At 40.4% G+C, this 22,633-nt stretch overlaps 1 protein-coding gene across 3 annotated transcripts in view; it reads left to right on the plus strand.

Moving 5' to 3' along the window:
• The window catches only part of ERBIN (erbb2 interacting protein), a 405,835-nt gene that overhangs the window by 309,849 nt on the left and 73,353 nt on the right, over positions 1 to 22,633 (plus strand). For all 3 annotated transcript variants that reach the window (XM_030193205.1, XM_030193207.1, XM_030193206.1), the window contains exon 20: positions 8,797 to 8,911. In XM_030193205.1, the coding sequence (XP_030049065.1) occupies positions 8,797 to 8,911 (115 nt within the window). The remainder of the gene's footprint in view (positions 1 to 8,796; positions 8,912 to 22,633) is intronic.

Raw genomic sequence — 22,633 nt, forward strand, 5'->3', positions numbered from 1 at the left:
AAGCACTGAAGCAAATACTTAATATATAAGATAAGCCAAGGACTGAATCAAACCAGGAGCCACTGAGCATAATGTCTTCTCAGACAGTGACCAGTCCTAGTTACGAGTACCCAACAGATCCCAGAAAGTGCGTTTATTTCTTATAGCTTGTTTCCAACAATAAGACAATGGGACAGACAAAAGGTCCATCAAGTCCAGCATCCCCTTTCTAACAGTGGCCAATCCAGATCACAAGTATCTGGCAAGATCCCAGAACAGTACAATACATTTTATGCTGCTTATCCTAGAAATAAGCGGTGGATTTTCCCCAAGTCATTTTAACATTTACTTATGGACTTTTCCTTTAGGAAACCATCCAAACCTTTTAAAACCCTTCTAAGCTAACTGCTTTTACTACATTCTCTGGCAATGAATTCCAGAGTTTAATTACACGTTGAGTGAAGAAATATTTTCTCCGATTCGTTTTAAATTTACTACTTTGTAGCTTCATTGTGTGCCCCCTAGTCCTAGTATTTTTGGAAAGATTAAACAAGCGATTCACGTCTACCCATTCCATTCCACTCAGTATTTTATAGACCTCTATCATATCTCCTCTCAGCCATCTCTTCTCCAAACTAAAGAGCTCTAGCTTCTTTATCCTTTAATCATAGGGAAGTTGTCCCGTCCCGTTTATCATTTTCATCGTCCTTCTCTGTACCTTTTCTAATTCCACTATATCTTTTTTTGAGATGCGGTGACCAGAATTATACAATATTCGAGGTGCTGTCGCACCATGGAGCGATACAAAGGCATTATAATGTCCTCATTTTTGTTTTCCATTCCTTTTTAGCTGCTGCCGCACACTGAGCAGAGCATTTTAATGTATCAACAATGATGACACGTAGATCCCTTTCCTTATCCGTGACTCCTAATGTGGAACCTTGCATTATATAGCTATAGTTCAGGTTCCTGTTCCCACATGTACTTGCTCACATTAAACATCTGCCATTTGTATGCCCCGTCTCTGTCTTGTAATTTTTCACAGTCCTCTTGCGAGTTAATAACTTTGCATAACTTTGTTAAAAAGCAACAGTCCTAGCACAGACCCCTGGGGAATCCCATTATCTACCCTTCTCCATTGAGAATACTGACCATTTAACCCTATTCTCTGTTTTCTATCTTTTAACCAGTTTTTAATCTACAATAGTACACTACCTTGTATCCCATGACTCTCCAATTTCCTCTGAAGTCTTTCATGAGGTACTTTATCAAATGCCTTTTGAAAACCCAGATACACAATATCGACCGGTTCACCTTTATCCATATGTTTGTTCACCCCTTCAAAGAAATGTAATTGGTGAGGCAAGATTTCCCTTCACTAAATCCGTGTTGCCTTTGTCTCATTAATCCATGCTTTTGAATATGCTCTGTACTTTTGTTCTTTATAATACTCTACCATTTTGCCCAGCACCAATGTTGGGCTTACCGGTCTATAATTGCCCCGATCACCTTTGGAATCTTTTTAAAAAATTGGTGTTACTTGCCACCCTCCAATCTTCCAGTACCATGTTTGATTTTAAAGATAAATTACATATTGCTAACAGTAGTTCTGCAAGTTCATTTTTCAATTCTATCAGTACTCTGGGGTGAATACCATCTGGGCCAGGTGATTTGCTATTCTTCAGTTTGTCAAATTGTGCCACTACATCTTCCAGGTTTATAGACATTTCATTCAGTTTCTCTGTCTCGTCAGCTTTGAATATCTTTTCTAGCATCAGTACCTCTCCCAAATCTTCCTCTGTGAAGACTGAAGCAAAGAATTAGTTTAATCTCTCCGCTATGGAATTGTCTTCCCTGAGTGCCCCTTTTACACCTTGGTCATCTAGCGGTCCAACTGATTCTTTTGCCGGCTTCTTGCTTTTAATATACCTAAAAAATGTTTGCTGTTTTTTTTATCTCCAACACAATCTTTTTTTCAAAGTCCCTCTTTGCCTTCCTTATCAGCGCTTTGCATTTGACTTCCCATTCGTTATGCTATTTCTTATTATTTTCAGTTGGATCTTTCTTCCATTTCCTGATATGAATGTCATTCCATCCCCTTAATCGTTTTGGTCATCCTTCTCTGCACCTTTTCCAGATTCGTTATATCTATTTTGAGATACAGCACCCAGATTTGCATAAAGTGTTGAGGGTGTGGTCAAACCATGGAGCAATAAAGAGGGATTATGATGTTTTATTCTTTATTCCTTTCTTAATACATTGTTTGCCTTTTTGGCCACCACCACCACCACTACTGTACACTGAGTGGAAGATTTCAACATATTATACCTAAATCCTTTCTTCAGTGGTGACTCAAAATGTGAAATCGAGGATCATGTAGCTGTATTTTGGGTTATTTCACCTGCTATTTGGATGCACAGTCTTCCTGGTATTCTGGTTTGTTCTCCATTCCTATTCAAATAATCCTAGCATTTTGTTTGCTTTTTTGGGGGGCTGAAATTATCATGTAATCATGGTGACTTCAAAATCTATTTCTTAGTTGGTAATTTCTAATATGGAACACAGCATTGTATGCTTCTAATTGGGATTATTTTCGCTTGTGTATATCACTTTTTACTTATCCACATTAATGTTCACCTTCTAGATGACCAGTCTCTTAAGGAACAGTTGCAAAAGTGTATTGTAAAACTATCTTCTGCTGTTTTAATGATCTTGAATAATTGTGTATCAGCTATGGATTTGGCACCACACTCATTGCTGCTTTTTCCCATATCATTTATGAATATGTTAAACCACACAAGGCTCAGTACAGATTCTTTAGAGCACTCCATAACTGACCTTTTTTCAGTTTGGAAAACTGACCATTTTAATCTTCTTTGGTCATTCAACCAATTATCCTGTAGACGCTGGGGCTCATTTTCAAAGCACTTAGATACACAAAGCACCATAGTAACCTATGATACTTGATGAGTCTATGTGCTTTGAAAATGATCCCCACTCTCTCCTATCCCATGACTCTTCTTTTCCTGAGGAGTTTCTCATGGGTGATTTAGTGTAATTGGGTTTTCAGATTGCATTTCATAGGAGACCAAGATGGCTACCACAACGTGAAGACATGCTGTAGCTCTCTCCTGTGCTGTTCTAAACTTTACCTTTGCTGATGCCTAAACAAAAGGGGGAGGGAATGTTGACAAAAGCAGGTCGAGATTACAGCATTTTGCACACCGAAGGATGTACCGGCTGTTGGCAAGAAGGAAGGCCCCAGCTTCAGGCATGAAGCTTAGCTCAGTCCTGTGCCGCTCCCTTGCCCCGGAATGGAGCCATGAGAGGGTGTCAGTGAGGGTGGAAGACACATCGTAGCAAATGTCTGTAAGCTGGACTCTGACTGCTGACAGCATGGGTCGAATTACAGCGGCTTTGAGTACAGCTTTGGCTGGACCTCATTTGGGGCTGTTATGGAAGATCAGGCTGTTAGCTATGCTTTTCAATTGCCAACTTTAGGCAAACCAGCGACGGTGACATTGGACTCCATTTGGCAAGTTCTGGAGTCACTTTATAGAGTCTGTGCTGTGGTTTTTACCTGCAGTTCTCCAAGATTCTGGGAAACATTTGAAGCTGGAGAAGGATCTTTCTGGGGAAGGTTTATCTGACCAGATTCAGCAGGTGAAATCTTGCAAATTATTTCTATTTAAAATAAGATGATATTATATAGAAAGATTGAGAACTTAGAGAATTATATAAGACTTTTGAACTTGAGGCTGCTGAACTTTCCACATTTAATGACAATGAAGCATATTTTCAAAGCACTTAGCCTTCCAAAGTTCCATAGAAACCTATGGAACTTTGGAAGGCTAAGTGCTTTGAAAATATGCCTCAATAACACCTAGAGAGATGTTTCTTTGAGGTCTTTAAATATGAAGATTCTGGACTTCCTCGCTTTAATAAAATATGTCATATTCCTTTGCCATTAAAAAAAGAAAAGCAACACAGTTCCTTGGTAAGATCGGAGGAAGTTGTTATCCTCAGCTTGAATTTCACTGGAATTTTGGAGGCTTCAGCAGAAGAATCACTTATTAGATCAATTTTGAACTTGGAGAAGAACAGCTTAAAACTACAGAGAAAAGTTTCAACAGAATAGCTAGAACAGTCCAGAGACAGTAACTGAAAGCAGTCTGAGCACGCAAATAACACTTGTTGATATTTTAAAGTGAGATCAGAAGTCAGCCTGAAGTCAATAAGCAAAGCAGTTAGTTCAAAGGAGAAAGGCAGGGAAGCTATTGAAAACAGCTCCTTGTGACTCTGGGCCAGGTAAGAAATAAGTACCTGTATATAATATGTAAATAGCTTTGATTGTAACCACAGAAAGGTGGTATATCAAAACCCATCCCCTTTCCCTTTTGTGACATATATGTGCTAGGTCTAAAAGAAAAATTAGTCAACAGCTATGTGTGATTTAGAATACCTGTAAATGCTGATGGGAAAACTTTCCAGTTTAGAAGTGCACTTCCATTCTAAAATACAGAATACACATTAGCAGCTAACACAACTAAATAAAATGGCCCCTAAGTGATAGAGGGGCGTTTTCAAAAGGACATCCAAGTCAGAATAGAGATTCCAGCTCATAAAGCTGAGGACATCAAGCATGATCAACCGTTTTACAAAATGTAACTTTCAACATATAAATGGCAGAAAAGCAGGGACAAGGATGTCTTAGAAGAATGGCCACACAGACATCCATCCAGAGCAGAGGAGCAGCCTAATGGTCAGTGCAGTGGATTTTAACTCTTATTTTGTAATTGTGAGTCCACCAGGCATAGAAAAAAAAAACTACTGTACTTCAATGTACACTATTTCAGTAGCCTTCAGGCTTGCAGATGGCTTATATATTTAGGTACAGTAGCTATTTTTCTGTTTCTGGAGGGCTTACAATAAAAAGGTGGGATTTGAACCAGTGTCCCTTGATTTAAAGTCCACTGCACTGACCACTAAGCTACTTCTCAGATCTGCTTCCTGTTCCTTTAAGAATGCCTGTAATACCTGAAGCTGTCATAGAGCCTAGTATCCTTGAGTTTCACTTTCAGGGAAGAGGGAGGGGGACAGCAACCACTGGGGGATTAATGAGGTGTCATGCCTTAATCCCTCCAGTGGTCAGCTGCTAAATCATCAGTTAACTTTTTATCTCAGAGTGCAGTAAGCAACTAGTGTGTAACACATGAGTTGGTGGGGGGGGGGGGGGGAAGCATACTAAGAAAAATGCATGCAAAAACATGTGAGCAACATTTTACATTGGAAGATGAGCTGAAAATAGTGAAGTGCCTGATTTTAGTTAAAGCTGGCTTGCACTGCTTATTGAATTGGAGGCTACCTGGTCCTGCCCATTAGCCCTGAGCCAGAGGGACTCTGTCCTGGTACTTGATAACCTCTCATCTTTTCAGTCACCCACTCAGCCATCTAAGTTCTACCCATGTAACTTCTTCCACATATTCACTCTCGTACTTTTCATTCAACTAAACACCTTCCACCTATTTACTCCAGTTAGTGAGTGGACGGTGGTTGTTGATGGCTGGGAGGAGTGTCTTGGGATAAGACTCCCTTTGACTCTTTGGGGTCTCTGGCTTGATACTCCAATGTACAGCCTATTTTTAAGGTTTGGAAATTTAGCTCCTGAGTCAGAAATGGAATAAAGTTAACTCTTCTGGTACTAATGTTTGTCTGTGGTGCTGTGCCAGCCTGGTCCCTAAACCTGGCAGGGCCGTGCCTAGGGTATCTGGTGTCCCCCTGCAGACTATCAGTTGGCGCCCCCCCCCCCCCTCCGGGTCTAGCATAAAATGCCATAAATAAGTAAACATAAACTTTAAACGTTGAGCACCTGATTATCAAAGTGGACATATTCCAAACACTATAATGAAAATAAAATGATTTTTTCTACCTTTGTTGTCTGGTGACTTTGTTTTTCTGATCATGCTGGCCCAGTACCTGATTCTGCTGCTATCTGTCCTCTTAACTTACCTTATTTACATGTTCTATTGTAAATATTTATAAACACAGCTACAATACTACTTTATCCTAAAGTAAAAATATATATTTTATTTACAGTTTGTTGTCTCTGGCTTCTGCTTTCCTCATCTTCTTTACACTGTCTTCCTTCCATCCAGCATCTGTCTTCGTTCTTTCTCTGCTGTTCCCTCCATCCAGTGTCTGCCCTCTCTCCCTGTCCCTTCCATCCACTGTCTGCCCTTTCTCTCTGCCCCTTCAATCCACCATTTGCTATCCCTCTCCCCCCCCCATCCATCCATCCAAGATCTGACCCCTCTCTCTGCACCTTTTTTCAGCCCCCAGTTCCAGCCCCCTTATCCCACCTGCACCTAGTTTCAGCCCCAGCCCACATTTCCCACATGCCCCCCCTTTTCAGCCCCCAGTTTCAGCTCCACTGCTATCTGAGAAGCCCCCTCCCCACCCCCCTTCTCCCATCTGAAACTCCCTCCCCACCCCCTTCTCCCATCTGAGCCACCGACCTGACCACCAGCTTCGTCCAGAGAGGACAGCTCCTGGACAGCCCTTGTCTCCTGCCACCTGCCTTTAAAGAAAAAGGTGTGAAGCGGCGTGGCAGGCAGCGCCTCGCGTCTGCCCTGCTTGTAAACGAAGTAAATCTCCATTCTCCTTCTCCTCCTCCTCGTCGGGCCTTCACTTACTGGGTCCCCACCCTCGTGGAAATAGGAAGTTACCTCAAAGGAGGGCGGGACCCAGTGAGTGAAGGTCCGATGACGACGAGGAAAAGAAGAATGGAGATTTACTTCGTTTACAAGCAGGGCAGACGAGAGGCGCTGCCTGCCACGCTGCTTCACACCTTTTTCTTTAAAGGCAGGTGGCAGGAGATAAGGGCTGACTGCAGCGCCAGAGGAGCACCCCCTCACTCACTGACACCCGGGGCGGACCGCCACCACTGAATTTACCTCGATCGCAGCTTTCTCATCATTTCAAAACCCTGCCCGTCTCTAGCTTTCCCTCTCTTCATGAGTTCGTTCGACCTCAGAGTCCTGCCTTCTGACGTCATTTCCTCAAGGGCGGGACTCTGAGAGAACATAGTAACATACATAGTAGATGACGGCAGAAAAAGACCTGCACGGTCCATCCAGTCTGCCCAACAAGACAACTCATGAATGAACTCATGAAGAGAGGGAAAGCTAGAGACGGGCAGGGTTTTGAAATGATGCGAACGCTGCGACCGAGGTAAATTAAACATTTAAACCCCCAAGCGGTATGGCGGCGCAGCACCGCAGCGGCGCCCTTGAAGGCAGGCGCCCCCCTGCGGTGCTTACCCCGCTTACCGTGTTGGCACGGCCCTGAAACCTGGATTCCTGTGTGTGGTGGTCCACCTCAAACACTGCCTCGGGAACTCCAGGTCTGGGACCATACTATCAATAAATACAATTTTAATTGCATAAAATAGGCCCTGTTGCAGATAACCTGTGCTAACGATATTAGTGTGTGCTGTCAGTAATAACCCAGTTAGTAAGGGTTTTAACTTGCAGAAAAGTGTGTTAAAATGTGAGCTTAAATCAGTGCACCTTCATGCAAATCCCATTTAAATGAAGGCATTATCTATGACTCCAATAGAAGGAAGTACAGTTAAGGATCTAAAGGCCTAACTCTACTCTATCTCTGATTCAAGAGTTAACTCACGTTGGTATTGCTCAGATAAACATGATAATGGCATTAGTGTGTGCTAAACTTTAGTAAATGACCCCCTAAATTGTGAATAAAGTTTAATTTTAAAGCGGTGCTTTGAAATACTAATAAAAAGGTATGCTAAGCTTAGCGCACCTTATTAACTCAGTTTGTATTTGTGTGTGCTAGTCTTCATGGAAAGTGAGTTACTTATAAGGTTAAGACAATTCCTTATAACCCACCTTCTTCCCTTTTGAGAATTCTTTATCATTTACCTTTACATACTGTTAACCTCCGTGGCAGATGATTTAATGCCATCTGGGATCATTCCCATGCATGCTCAGAAGTGCTTCCTGTGAAATTCTCCAGACATTTCGCTGATTGTAAACATCTAAGGTCACCTTGCCTATACATGCAACTCCATCGAGCTGCTTTGTTCACTGATATGACATTACAAAGTGGTATGTTTTGTTTTTTTTCTTAAAAGCAAAATAGCTTAATCAGACATACACACCGTTTTCAAACTGGTGGGCTGAGTTAGTCCTGGTTTTTACCCTATTGTGTGCTTAGAGGTGTAGTCCTGTTTTATTTATTTATTTATTTTCCCCTTGAAGTCTTTTTGGAAATAAGAACTGCATTACCATTCATGTAGAAAATGAAAACCAGGACAGGCTCAGACTATCCCTTGTGACATGGAACTATATGGTTATCCTGTCTTCCGTCACTCTGGTTCAAGTAAAATTCAAAGATGAATCAAATAAGAGATGCTTTTTCAGCCTGTTAACACTTGAAACTTGATGCTGAAAATACCCCTAAATAGAAGCCATGTGTTGACATGCACGAAGCACTATTCACAAAGCTGAACCATCTTGATCTTTTCTGCCATCATTTACTGTGTTACTTGTGGGATTTTTTAAATGTTTCTCTCTCTAACCTTTGAACCTTTTGAGTGCAGGATTATTGTTTCCATATTAGTAAAATTTATACAAATACTCTCAGGCACATGATGCAAAAGTACTTGCCTGTAGTTGGAACAGTGTATGATTTACAGAACTTCCTTTGTGGTCTTTGGCAGTAAATTGTCTGTTTTTGATCATGTTTATGCAACCATAAAGCATAAGAGTGGCTTTTTTGCTTTGCTTTTTATAGGCTTCTGAAGAACTCTCTTCTGATGAAGAAATGAAAATGGCAGAAATGCGGCCACCTCTGATAGAGACCTCAATTCATCAACCAAAAGTGGTAGCACTCAGTAATAACAAAAAAGGTTAGACAACAGTACAGACTTTAAAAATGTTTTGTTATAGTTAATTTGTTAAGAATGCAATTTGCCTTTTTTCATTTGGCAGCTAAGATATGATGCTAAAAAATGCAGGTTCTTGGATTTGGCTTAAAAAAACTTAGCAGTACAGTACAAGGGTGAAATACTTCTGTGCACGAAAGAAAAGCGAGACTTGTGGATGATCATATCAGATGATCTTAAGGTGGCTAAACAGAAACGGGGATGGTAAAAGCCAGAAGGATGCTTGGTCTCACTCCACAGTTTTGGATGCCCGCTAAATTCCTCAGGTTAGGCATCTGGGTCCAAGATTCATAAAACGGGTTCAGATCTGGTGAACTGGGCACAAGCCAGGGCAAAAGAAAATCTCTGGTAGGCCAAAGGGTATTCCCAGCAGTCACAATAGGTAAATTTCAAACTTTTCCATTACTGGGTTAACTCAAACCAAATAAAAGTTTATGGAACAAGCCTCATAATTACAGTTCTAGTGCTTAAAAAGCCAAAGTCACATCCGGTTAATGTCCAATATAAGTCTGGCCTGTCCCAGATTAGGGGTCCTCTGGGCAACTGGCAAAAGTCCTGCCGGGGATGGGGCTCCTGTTCGCCCACTTCCCTCCCACCTGGGGTGTCCTTACCCACCAGGCACTTCTTCCTTCTCACAGTCTCCCATGCTGGGGAACAGAGCATAGACCCCCCCCCCCCCTTCCTTCTGGCAGAGGTTTCATCAGCCAGCCACAACAGAGTCCACCTGTTAAGCTCTGGGACTTCCCCTCAGTACTCAGGGTCTTGAGTGGGGGTTGGGCAACCAAAGACACCTTTCCACCAAACAGTCCCTTTTATTTATCATCTCGCCCTGCCTCCTAAGCCTGGGCTCTTCCCATCTCCACACACCTGGCCAGTTTTTCCAGCTCCTAGCACCATAGTGACCCTTAGGAGATCCTCCCACTTGCTTGGCAGCAGAGGCATTCTCCTGGGAGGTGCATATAGAGAAAAATGGCCAGCAGGGAAAAGGAGGTGATAGTTCCTCTGTATAAGTCACTGGTGAGACCCCATTTAAAGTGCTGTGTACAATTCTGGAGACTGTACCTTTAATCAGTGGTGTGCTGGAGCAGGCTCTCACAGGCTCGCAAGAGCCAGTTGTTAAGTTTTTAAGAATTTTGGGAGCCGGTTGTTAAAGTAGGGCCCTCCATGGCTACTTTAACAACTGGCTCCCAAAATGTGGGCTTGGGCCCCCTGTTGAATTATCTTTTACTTTGCTGGTGGGGATGCTGAGCCCTGCCAGCCAAGTAAATAGACTACTGCTGCTCTCCACTCCTTGTTTCCAGCTCTAGGCAGCAGGCTGGGACTTCTCGAGCATGTGAGAGAAGTTCCAGCATGCTGCTCAGAGCAAGACGTTGGGAGTGGTGGCTGCCAGCAAAGGTATGCCTAGCGTGCCCGCTCGAAGGGAGGGAGGAAAGAGAGGCAAGTGTTGCCCCCCCAGCCACCCCTGGCCCTTCCAACTGCAGAGCTGGCTACGTCCAGAGAAAGAGCCTGTTGTTAAAAATTTACCAGCACGCCCCTGCCTTTAATATAAGAACATAAGAATATCCATACTGGGTCAGACCAATGGTCCATCTAGCCCAATATCCTGCCTCCAACAGTGCTCAATCCATGTCACCTGGCAGAAACCCAGTTATTAGCAATATTCCATGCTTCCCCCCATGTCCATCTCAATATCAGACTATGGACTTTCCCTGCAGGAACTTGTCCAAACCTTATTAAACCCAAATACGCTAACAGCTGTTATCACATCCTTCGGCAGCGAGTTCTAGAGCTTAACTATTCGTTGAGTGAAAAAATATTTCCTCCTATTTGTTTTAAAAGTATTTCCATGTAATTTAATTGAGTGTCCCTTGGTCTTTGTACTTCTTGAGTGAAAAATCAACTCAATTTTACTCATTCTATACAACTCAGGATTTTGTAGACCAAAATCGTATCCCCCCCTCATCGGTCTCTTTTCCAAGCTGAAGCTTTTTTGGGTGCCACTGCACACTGGGTAAAAGATATCAGCATATTGTCTACAACGACACCTATATCTTTATCTTGAGTGCTGACTCCTAAAGTGGATCCTAGCATCAGGTAACTGATTAAGATTATTCTTCCCAATGTGCATCACTTCGCATCTGTCCACATTAAATTTCATCTGCCATTTGGATGCCCAGTCTTCCAGTTTCCTAAGGTCTTCCTGCAATTTTTCACAATCCACATGTGTTTTGAGAACTTTGAATAGATTTGTGTCATCTGCAAATTTAATCACCTCGCTATAGTCGTTCAGTTTCCAGATCATTTATAAATATGTTAAACAGCATCGGTCCCAGTACAGATCCCTGTGGCACTCCACTATTCACTCTCCTCCATTGAGAAAAATGGTTTAAACCAATCCTGTGTTTTCTGTCCAATAACCAGTTCCTAATCCACAGAAGGATGTTGCCTCCTATCCCATGACTTTTTAATTTTTTCAGGAGTCTCTCATGAAGAACTTTGTCAAAAACTTTCTGAAAATCAAGAATCAACTGGCTCGCCATTTTCCGCATGTTTATTCACGTCTTCAAAGAAGTAAAGCAAATTGGCTAGGCAAGACTTCCCTTGGCTGAACCCATGCTGACTTTGTCCCATTAAGCCATGTTTGTCTTCGTGTTCTGTAATTTTATTCTTTATTATAGTTTCCACTATTTTTCCTGGCAGTGAAATCTGGCTTACCGATCTGTAATTTCCCAGATCACCCCTGGAACCCTTTTTAAAAATTGGCATTACATTGGTCGCCCTCCAATCTTTAGGTACTATGGATGATTTTTTATAGGTTACAGATCACGTAAAGCAGATGAGCAATTTCATGTTTGAGTTCTTTCAGTACCCTGGGGTGTTTACCATCCAGTCCAGGTGATTTAGCACACTTTAACTTGTTGATTTGGCACAGTTAGTCTTCCTCTTTTCACTGAGATTCCTTGTAGGTCCTCTGCATTGTCACCCTTGAAAACCATTTCTGGTACAGGTAGATCTCTTACATAGTCTGTAAAAACTGAAGCAAAGAATTCATTAAATCTCTCTGCTGTGACCTTGTCCTCCCTGAGCCCCCCTTTTGCTCCTTCCTGATCCAACTGTCCTATGGATTCCCTCACAGGCATTCTGCTCCTGATATACCTGAAAAAGTACATCAGTTCTTATGTTGCTTCTTATTTTCTTCATTCTGATCCTTTTTTCATTCTTTGAAGAATGGTCTTTTGGCTCTAATTACCTCTTTCACGTCACCTTTTAACCATGCTGGCTATCGTTTGCTCTTCTTTCTACCTTTGTTAATAAACAAGATGGAGTCAGTCCAGAGGATGGCTACTAAAATGGTTAGTGGTTTTTGCCATAAAGCATATGGGGGCAGACTTGAAGATATTTAATAAGTGAAGAAAGGGGAGATATAGAGATGTTTGAATACCTACGTAGCATAAATGCACAGGAGGCAAGTTTTTTCAATTGAAAGGAAGCTCTCAAATGAAGGGGGAGTAAGATGAAGTGAAAGAGGATAGATGCAGGAGTAATCTAAGGAAATACTTCTTTACAGAAAGGGTTACTGATTCATGATTGGGGTGGTGGAGATGAGGACTATATCTAAATTCAAGAAAGCATGGGACAAACGCACAGGATCTCTAAGAGAGAGGAAGAGATAATAGATGGATGGTTAGGTGAACTGGATAAGTCATATGGTCTTTATCTGTCAACACATGCTGTGTTTTGTTGACTTCCAAATTCTCTCTGGAAGAAACAATGTGTGACGATACATGAGAAAAAAATTATCTTTTGGGAATAAATCACAATTTAATTTAAATTACACAGAGAGGAGTTTGAAATTTCTGAATAGTAGTGCCAATCATCAAGGCTTCAACCCTGTCTCTTGTCCATTTGAATATTTTTCATATACATTTTAATTCAATGATTTCTTAAAGATCTATCTTAAGTGGAAAGTACCTCTTAGATTTACTTACCTGCAAACTTTTTAAAATATTGGTAGTTGGACAAGTTTGCAGGTGGATGTGATTGTTCAGGAAGGGGGCTAAATTAGCTAGGATGTTTTCCTGGGGATTGAGGCTAAAATTCCAAAAATATAGCAAGAATCATACAGTGCCATTGATTCTCCTGTGATCCTCATACTCTTCTTATACAGATATGTAAGTTTATTTTAATTTAGTACACTCATAGCCAAGTGACAATCTGTCACACAGAGGATCCAGTTCCTTGAATCCGTAATAAATGAGTTGTGCATATGTACTATGATGTCTTAACTGCATTTACATGGAAAGAAATTTGTGCATACATTGGGCATGTGGTAAAGGACACAGAAAGAATGAACTAGTACAAGCTTGAAACCTTTGAGCAGTAGTATCTATCTTCAAGACAGTCATAGCTTGACTGAAAGCTTGGCACTTCAACCAGGCCTTAACAGAAGAAGTAAATGACCCCAGCTTCACATATTATAACAGGACATGTTTATCCACTCCTACCCTAGCCAAGATAATGTTCAAGCACCTTTCTAAATGAAGCTGTTTATTTAAGGTTTATTTAAAATTACTCGACATGGTACCATATTTCAGCACATATGTGCCTGCCGCTGGAGTCTATACAAATGTAAACAGATTTATAAAAGAATAATTAAATAAATGAAAATGGCGAGCCAGTTGATTCTAGATTTTCAGAACGCTTTTGACAAAGTTCTTCATGATAGGCTCCTGAGAAAATTATTTAAAAATAATGTGAAGATGAAATACAACAATGATATAAAAGGAATATAATCAAATAGGAATAGATAATGAAACATAATAAAAATCTTTAGTATTCACAAATATTTAGAATAATATCACATACTTCACTCTCATAAAGATGTATAAAAGACTGTCTTTACAATATTTACTTGATTGCATTCATTTCATTTACATTCACGTCCTCCAGTGGAGACGTTTTGCACTGTTTTCATTCTGTTGTCACCAGTTTTTATTTGGTTGTCCATTACGTATTATCATTCTACAATTCACGTATTTTTAGAATGATATCACATACTTTCGCTCCCATAAAGACGTATATACATCTTCACCTTCATAAGATATACCTATTTAGTAGAAACGACTGCATTCATTTCATTCATAGTCACGCCCTCTTGTGGAGATGTTTCGAATTTGTTTTTTCAGTCCCTTGTCATCTTACTACTAGTTTTTTTAGACATACATTAGGCATCTTCCTCACGTTGTTGTTTTTTACTTTTTATTTTTCATTTTTCTTTCTTTGAATTATTTCCAAGCAGTGGTTTATAGTTTTATGCACAGCTTGGTTTTATTCCACAGTTTTTATTTTACAGTTTTACGGTGTTTGACATATCCACTGCAAATAATCGTCTATATATTTTTAATATTTTAAAATATGTTTGTAAATGTTTCCATCTTTTGAGCACGCACCAATATGTTTTGAAATTATATATTATTAAATATTTTCATCGTTTTATCATGGACCGGAACATCCTACCCTTAATGTGTTTTCCCACTTGTGTGCAGTCTACTTCTCACCTCTGTGCCCTTTTCCATCTTTTTACTGACATGCATACATTGTTTTTTGGTGTCTTTTTACCTCTTTAAAAGCTCCCTTTAGAATGCAGTACCTTTTTTTCAGCAATACAGTGATACTTCACATGCCGTACTTTTTTCATCAACTGTCTTTCTAAAGGTAAGACTTGCAGCACTTTTTTCACCACTTGCACTTCTTGCAGCATTACGGTGCTATTTTATCAGCTTTTCGTACTTTCCCCTCACTAACGGTATTTTCAATATGTTTAGGCTTTAAGCAATTTCACGACTAACATTCTCACCAGTGTACATTTGCTTTTCAGTATATGCTCCTGTAAGTCATATTTTTTTCACAGTGCGTTCAGAAAATGTTATTTCAATTCAGTGTTTTAGTCCACATGCACACTGGCTCATGTGTTAATTGGCGTTTCATGTTACCCTATTTCCTTTTCTGTTTGAAGCTACGTCAGCTCAATTTTGAACCTACGTATTTTCTACGTAAAGGTCTTTTTAAAGACCACATTGTTCTATTTTCTTGAATCTACAGTTATTGACTATTTGATGTTGTTGCATTTTATTGTAAGACTCCTGAAACACGGTACTGGGTCAAGTCTTCTCCAATAAATTGTCCACAATCGACTGAAGTCTCCTTGTTTGTCTCTGGTTAGGCTGGTCTGTTTCCCACTTCTCTGTTTCTGCTGTTGTTTCCCCGTGGGATCTCGGAGTTCCTCCTCCTTGGCGAACTCTCACCAACCCTATTTCCTTTATACATATCTAATTGATACATTAGCACTTAGCATTTCCTTTTCTGCAGCGGGTAAGCGACCTCTTCAATTATATATTTTATGTCCAATAGCTCTCTGTTTTTTAGCATATATACGTAGTGAATCACTCGGCATTCTTTACTTGCACCATTTCAGAATTGATTTTCACAGTGCAATCTATATAATATCACTGTTTACAGGATGGCTTTTCATTCTTCCTCATACATACACAATGAACTATCCTATATTTGTGATTTAGTTGACACCATATAGCAATGGGGTTTTTTTTTGTATTGACTGATCCACTTCATATTCATACTTTAATAGTCTCCCTTTATTATAGCAAAAGCATTTTCATTATTCATATCGTATCACCATACTTTATCACACACATTATCTGGCTTTTCACAGTAATGGCATGGCACATTTACACATTGTTTAGAGCACTTGCATTTTCATTTCACACTAGAGTTGCACGGGGATAGAAATCCAACCCATCCCCGTGGGGAATCTAGCCTGTCCCTGTCGCAAGTAATCTCTATCCCATCTCCCGGCCCATGAAGCCCTTGCCATGCCACACTCACCTTAACCCCCCCCCCCCCCCCCCCCCAAAAAAAAAAAGAAAGCCAGATTCTGTAAGAAGTAAATATACTAGTAAAAGTAATGTAAATCATTTTCTTCCATACTCTGCTAAGACAGCAGATGTACAGATCAGCACAGAACCCAAAGCAGTCCAAATTCCAAAACAAGTAAAGTAGAAACAACACAGTTTATACCTAATTGTTCAACCACCCTTAAGATTCACCTTTGGGATTAAAAAGCAAAACCATGTACATGTAAGGACTGGATAAATGAGTTAAAACAAAGTTTAAAGCAAATGCCCTTGATATGTAATACTTGATTGAATATTCACATAGCAAGCAGCCTGAGGCAACAGATTTATTTTCTGCTGAACATAATCAACTTTATATGAACTTGACTTATGATAGTGTTCTGAACTGGACAATGTTGGCACATTGACTGATGCTGGACAAAACTTCTGCATGAAGGAAGCCCTTCTCTAATTATTCAATACTTTTCTGTAAAAAGTAGTGATAAAAAAGGCAAGGGGATTTTTATAATATACCACTGCAATTCACAAACCAAAAGGAGCAAGTTCCCACATGCCATCTCTTTCTTTAGATGTAGGCACAGGGGGGGGAAAAAAAAGATTTTAAATGCTCCCAGGTTTCAACTTAATTCATGTTTAATGTGGGATTTATATGTCATAAATAAGCAAATAGAAACTCTGAATGTTGAACACCTGATTCTCATAACATGTTGTCTGTTTTAGTGGCCCTTTACCAGGAGAAAAAAAATCTCTGCACAAATATAACACATGCTAGAGTGTCCTTATAACCATCCCCTCCAAATAACACACTGATTTACAATTTATAACAAATTACTACTCTACCTATGAAAAGTTATTTCATCATTATACTTCCTCTGTGTACATCCGTATGCTACATAAGCAGGCATGTTTGAAAATGTAAGAGAGATTAAATAAAAATTCCACCAACAATAAAGAATAACAATGTGGATGCAGCAACTTATAGGTTCGCTTGCTTTGAGTGTACTCACCCTTTTACCTTCCTGACTCCATCCAACCACCTCCCCTCTGATCCTGGGTGCCCTCCTGGCGTATAGCGTGTTCTGGGAGGGCACCCTGCACTCGGAGGAGGGAAGGCACTACCGCAGGGATCCCGCAGGATCTAGGTCCATCTCCACGGACCCAGATCCATCCCCACGGGATCCCCACAGACATGGAGGGGATCCCCACGGGATTCCCATGGTATCCGCAGGAATCCCACTGTCCCTGCTCCCGTGCAACTCTCTATTTCACACCCACATTCTATACCACATCACATCATGTATCAAGAAAATAAGGCTTTTTCCTTTCTCCTTTTAGACCAGCTCATTTTTATTTTACAAGACGTATTACCAAGGATAGATGTGATTGTTAAATATATGCATCAAGGTTTGTTTGTTTTTTTAAATTATATACATACTAGTAAAAAAGCCCCATTTCTGATGCAAATGAAACGGGGGCTAGCAATGTTTTCTTCTGTGTGCATGTGGGAGTGTGTGTGTCCCTGCCCTCTGGCCTCTCTCCCCTCCCCCCTCTGAGTCCTTCACTGTTACAGAGCCAGCGATTTGATTTCGTGCTCTGCTGTTTTCCTTCACTGACTGTGTTACAGAGAGGGTGGGGCAGACACTCATAGGGAAACCGGATATCTCACCCCCTTCACACTTCCGGCTGGAGGCTTCATAGAACGTTGGTTTTGCCTTTTATATAGAGAGATTTGTTTTTTCTGTGTCTCAGAGACCTATGATGTTTTACAACCTTTGAAAATTAATCCTTTTAGATTGTAAGCTCTTTGAGCAGGGACTGTCCTTCTATGTTTAAATTGTACAGCGCTGCGTAACCCTAGTAGCGCTTTAGAAATGTTAGTTAGTTTTTCTGTATTTTAGAGACCTATGATGTTTTACAACCTTTGAAAATTAATCTTCATTTGCATTCTGTTTTTATTATGTTTGATTATCTATTCCTATTTGATTATATTTCTTTTATATCATTGTTGTATTTCATCTTTACATTATTTTTAGATCATTTATTTATTTATTCTTTTATATATTTGTTTACATTTGTACAGACTTCTGAGGCAGGCACGTATGTGCCGAAACATGGTACAGTGTCGAGTCATTTTAAATAAACTTAAACAGCTTCATTTTTGTATTGGGAGTCCTGAGTCTGTTTTTGAAGGGCCTGATCCAGTTCCAACTCCTGGTTTATTGGCTCAGTTTCTTTCCGTGGGGCTTTTATGTTCTTTCCACTTTTTGTGGTGTTTTCAATCACCTTTCTAAACACATTTGCAACTCTTTAGTCCCTTATTTTCTTACTCCTTTTACTCTATATGTTCCATCTTTGTTTATACCCTATGCTGTCTATTAGAATGTTTTATTGGGTATTGTGTTGGCATTATAATGTAGCATACTATGCCATACTTAGTATTGTTGTTTGAATATTTTTACTGCTGTCTGTTGCTTACGTTTGACTTATTCTTGCTGTACACTGCCTTGAGTGAATTCCTTTAAAAAGGCGGTAAATAAATCCTAATAAAATAAATAAATAAGGAAAGAGGTTGAGGATTGTAGCAGGATCAGTGATGGTGTATAGGTCTTGCTGTAATTTTGTGATTATTAGCCTCAGTCCCCCGTGCTGACGTACCAGGTACTTTAAAATAGTGTTTCTCAATCAGCCCCCTTCCCCTCTCTTATCAATTACATCCTCATACAAACCTATTTGCTTTTCCCTGGAACTTTCAGAATTTACAACCTGTATGCTGCTCAGTCATTTGTAATAAAGCATGAGGTAGGTTAACATGAAATTGTAGAGGATAACTTTTGATAAGCCATTTAGTTGGAAAACGGATGTCTAAGGCTCTAACTACGACTTTGGAGACTGTAGGTAGTCATAAATGATATTTATAGGAAAACACCTCCCACCAGTTTCATTTATGCCCAGGTTCCAATTACAGAATTAATTTGCAAGCAAAATACTCTGATCTCTGTCTAGGGATGAATAGAACCTGGATTGGCACCAATCCAATACTTCCGAGAGAGAAACTACTAAAGCCAGCTGATACATATATTAACTTTTAATACAGATATAGAAGATATACAAAATAGAAAACTCTGTAGCAAGGCTTAGCAAAATACAAATATATAGAACTTGCTGATAAGAGAACTACAAAAATATATTGTCACTAACTATACACTCTGATTCTTACTGGGTTACTAGGTAAATTACACAACCTGATTTGTAATACTGAAACTATGTTTCTGAGGTAAATACAGTTATTAGCAGCAATCTTCCCACCATGAGTCACGAGGTAACCTGTCTTGGCTGAGACAACCACCAATCACTAATCCCAGACTATAGGAAATAAATCTCTGGGTCTCACCAAGCTGTCTCCCCGGCAGTTAGGATGAGATAAAGGGTAGATTCCTTCTCAGACTCAAGCTGTCTTCCCCAGCGAGTCTGGTCTCAGAAATAGTGCGGGGTCTCCGCAGCAAGCAGGGTCACAGTCACTCCAGGCAGGTACAGCTGAACCAATCGGTACTTTCTCCAGATAGGCAGTTCACAAGGTTGTGGACCTCATCAGGTCTCTCTCGTCTTCTTGCCAGCTCCAACTTCTTCGATGGATGCCCCACTAACTAACTTCTTCTTGTTCCCGCTTTCTTAGTCCCTTTTTCTCAGGTGACCAGAAGGAACCAATCCTGATCTTGTCCAGCTTATTCCATGAGCAAGAAACAGCCGTTGTTCGTGACCTTGAAACTGTTACTTTTTGGTATGCATTTCAGTCTCAGAACAGGCTTTTTGGAGCCATATCTCACTCCCTTTTCAGCTGCGAAGGGAGATAGAGGGGGGGTTGGTTGCCCACAGCATGTCCTTGGATGTTACATGACTGCCAGTGATTTTCCACAAGCAGAAAGCTGAATTTGCTGACACACTGATGTACAGGTCATAGGTTGCAGACTCCATCTTGATGTATTAGGATGGTACAGGCTAAGACCAGCAAGGTGAGATCAGGGAAATATCCCTACAAGACCGAGTCATGGAGTTGGAATTAGAAGCAATTTTGGGTTGAGTCTGAGTTGGGAAAACTGTGCCAATTCTAAATCCATTCTTCAAAATAAAAACTTAAAACATGATATATGGTAAATGTATTTCATACTTATGTTTTTGTTCAGGTTCTTTGTTCAGACTTCAAATGAATATATTTTGTGGTCTATTAGTCCTAATTTTGTAAATAAAGAAATATCCTGTGTTTCTGTAATTAAATCTTTCTTAAATTTACTATACTATACATAGCAGGTGTATGATACTATACATAGTAGGAATTGGAATGTAAAACAAAATGAGTGGAAGATTTGGTATACTGACTCCTTAGCCCTGCTTAAAACTACACTAATGATTTATAAAAGGCTCAATGCATGTGAAGTCTTTATAAAATAATAGCTGCCTCGTATCTTTTAAAGAAACATACTCAAAGGAAAAGCAGTATCAGTGGTGAAATTTTATATGTAGAAATAGAATGTATAAAATGGGATTTTGTAATTTATATATGTATAAATAGAATCAATTATAATAACAGAAAAAGGGTTGGAATTACCAGTGCTAAAAAGATGTGACTCAAAAATAATCCACAAATAATGCTATGAAACACTCGATTATTGCTAATGATAAAGATAAAAGGAAGGAAAAGCCTCAAAGATACTCAAAACCAACAAGGTTTAAAGAGCGATAGCGATCTGAGTAGATCTTCATTTTAGGCAAGAACTGTACTAGGCTGCACATTTTGGTTTGTTATTCGCTAAAACAACTTATGAAATTTTATAAAATATATTATAGAAAAGATTGTACAGGAATTAGAGAGAATTAAGTCTTTTTAATTACTCACCCACTATCACAGCATCAGACATCAGTTGTAAAGTTATAACAAAGCTTACAAAATCTAACATAAGTACCTCTGGTAATTATAAGTAATTAGACTACTTATATAAAGAAGAGAAAAAGAAGGAAGTGGAGTATGTTCCTCATACAAAGGTCACAGAACAGAGAGAAAGCAGAGAAAGAATGAAAGAAAGATTCTTAGATATAGAGAATTAGTTTCTATAAGGGGGGGGGGGAAGAGTACCCCCCCCCCCCTGGAAATAGGCTGTGGCAAGGACATGAAACTCTCCTGCCATCCTGACTATTTCAGAGTTCCTTTGTCTGCAGTGTGGTTTTATAGGCTGTGGTGAGCATTCACCTCTCCTACCCTGGACCAATCATAGATGTTGCATATGGGCTGGAGACTTGTAATTGGGACTTTCATATGTGCTGGAGGCTTGCAATTGGTCCTTGCCATACCTTTTCTCAGTTAAATCACTTTTATAACAGGATATACTCTGAGTTGCCTTAGCAACATTTTCACCATCAGAGCATATGACCAGCCAGAAATTCCTTCATGTGGCTGATAGGAAAAGAGAGATGGGGGATGGGAAGTAATGCAGTAGACCTGAAGTAAAACTTTATAGCTTACTAGTAAAACAGGCTCGTTTCTGACACAAATGAAACGGGTGCTAGCAAGGTTTTCCTCAGAGTGTGTATGTTTGAGAGAGAGAGTGTGTGAGAGAGAAAGTGTGTGTGTGAGAGATGGAGTGTGTATGTGAGTGAGAGAGAGAATGAGTGAGAGAGACAAAGTTTGTGTGTGTTTGTGTCAGAGAGAGACAGAGTGTGTGTGTGTTTGTGTCAGAGAGAGAGATTGTGTGAGAGAGAGATGAGTGTGTGTGTGTGTGAGAGAGAGTGTATGTGAGAGACAGTGAGTGTGTGGGGCTCCGAGTTCCATGACTCCCTCCTTCCCTCCCTTCCTCCCTCCCTCTCCTCCCCTCCGAGTTCCAGGTCCCCCTTCCGTCCGAGGTGCAGGCCCCCCTCCCTCTCCTCTCCCCTCCTCTCCCTCTCTCTCCTCCAAGTTCTTGGCCCCCCCTTCCCTCCGAGTTCCATGCCCCCTTCCCTTTCCTCCCCAGCGTGTTCCATGCCCCCCTTTCCTCGGACTGTGTATGTTTGAGAGAGAGTGTGTGGGTGAGAGATGGAGTGTGTATGTGAGAGAGAATGAGTGAGAGAGAGACAGACGGAGTGTGTGTGTTTGTGTCAGAGAGAGAGAGAGTGTGTGAGAAGAGTGTATGTGAGAGAGTGAGTGTGTGTGTGTGAGAAAGTGAAGCCTTCAAGCCTTGAAGCATTTGTGCGCTGTAAGGCTCCATCTCCTCAATCGACGACACGTAGTTCCGGAACGTTGCAGGAATGCTTCAAGGCTTCAAGGCTTCACTTTCTCGGCTTCAGAATGTTGGAGGTGTGTTTTATTATATAGGATAGCTAAAATTATAGACAGAACCTTCCAAAATAGTGGCAAAAAAGCATGTCAAAATAACAGCTATTATCACAGTGCTCAAAATTTGTTTTGTATATACAGGCACTTATAGCAGAATGCAGCTTCTTGTGAATGTCATAAACTGATGCCTTGTCCCTGGGCCAACGGTGGCCAGCGTTTTGTTAAAACTGTGTCAGGGTCCAGATGGCAAGTAATTTTAGTCAAAATGCATTCAACAGGTCATAAACCATAAATGCATTTTGACTAAAATTACATGCCATCTGGACCCTGACGCAGTTGTAATGAAACGCTGGCCACCTTTGGCCCGGGGGCAAGGCATCAGTTTTTGACATTCACCAGCAGCAGCTTTCTGCTATAAGATAAGTGCTTGTAAATATAAAAAAAATTTTGAGC

This window comes from Microcaecilia unicolor, chromosome 2, assembly GCF_901765095.1.
Source record: "Microcaecilia unicolor chromosome 2, aMicUni1.1, whole genome shotgun sequence".
Classification (NCBI taxonomy): domain Eukaryota; kingdom Metazoa; phylum Chordata; class Amphibia; order Gymnophiona; family Siphonopidae; genus Microcaecilia; species Microcaecilia unicolor.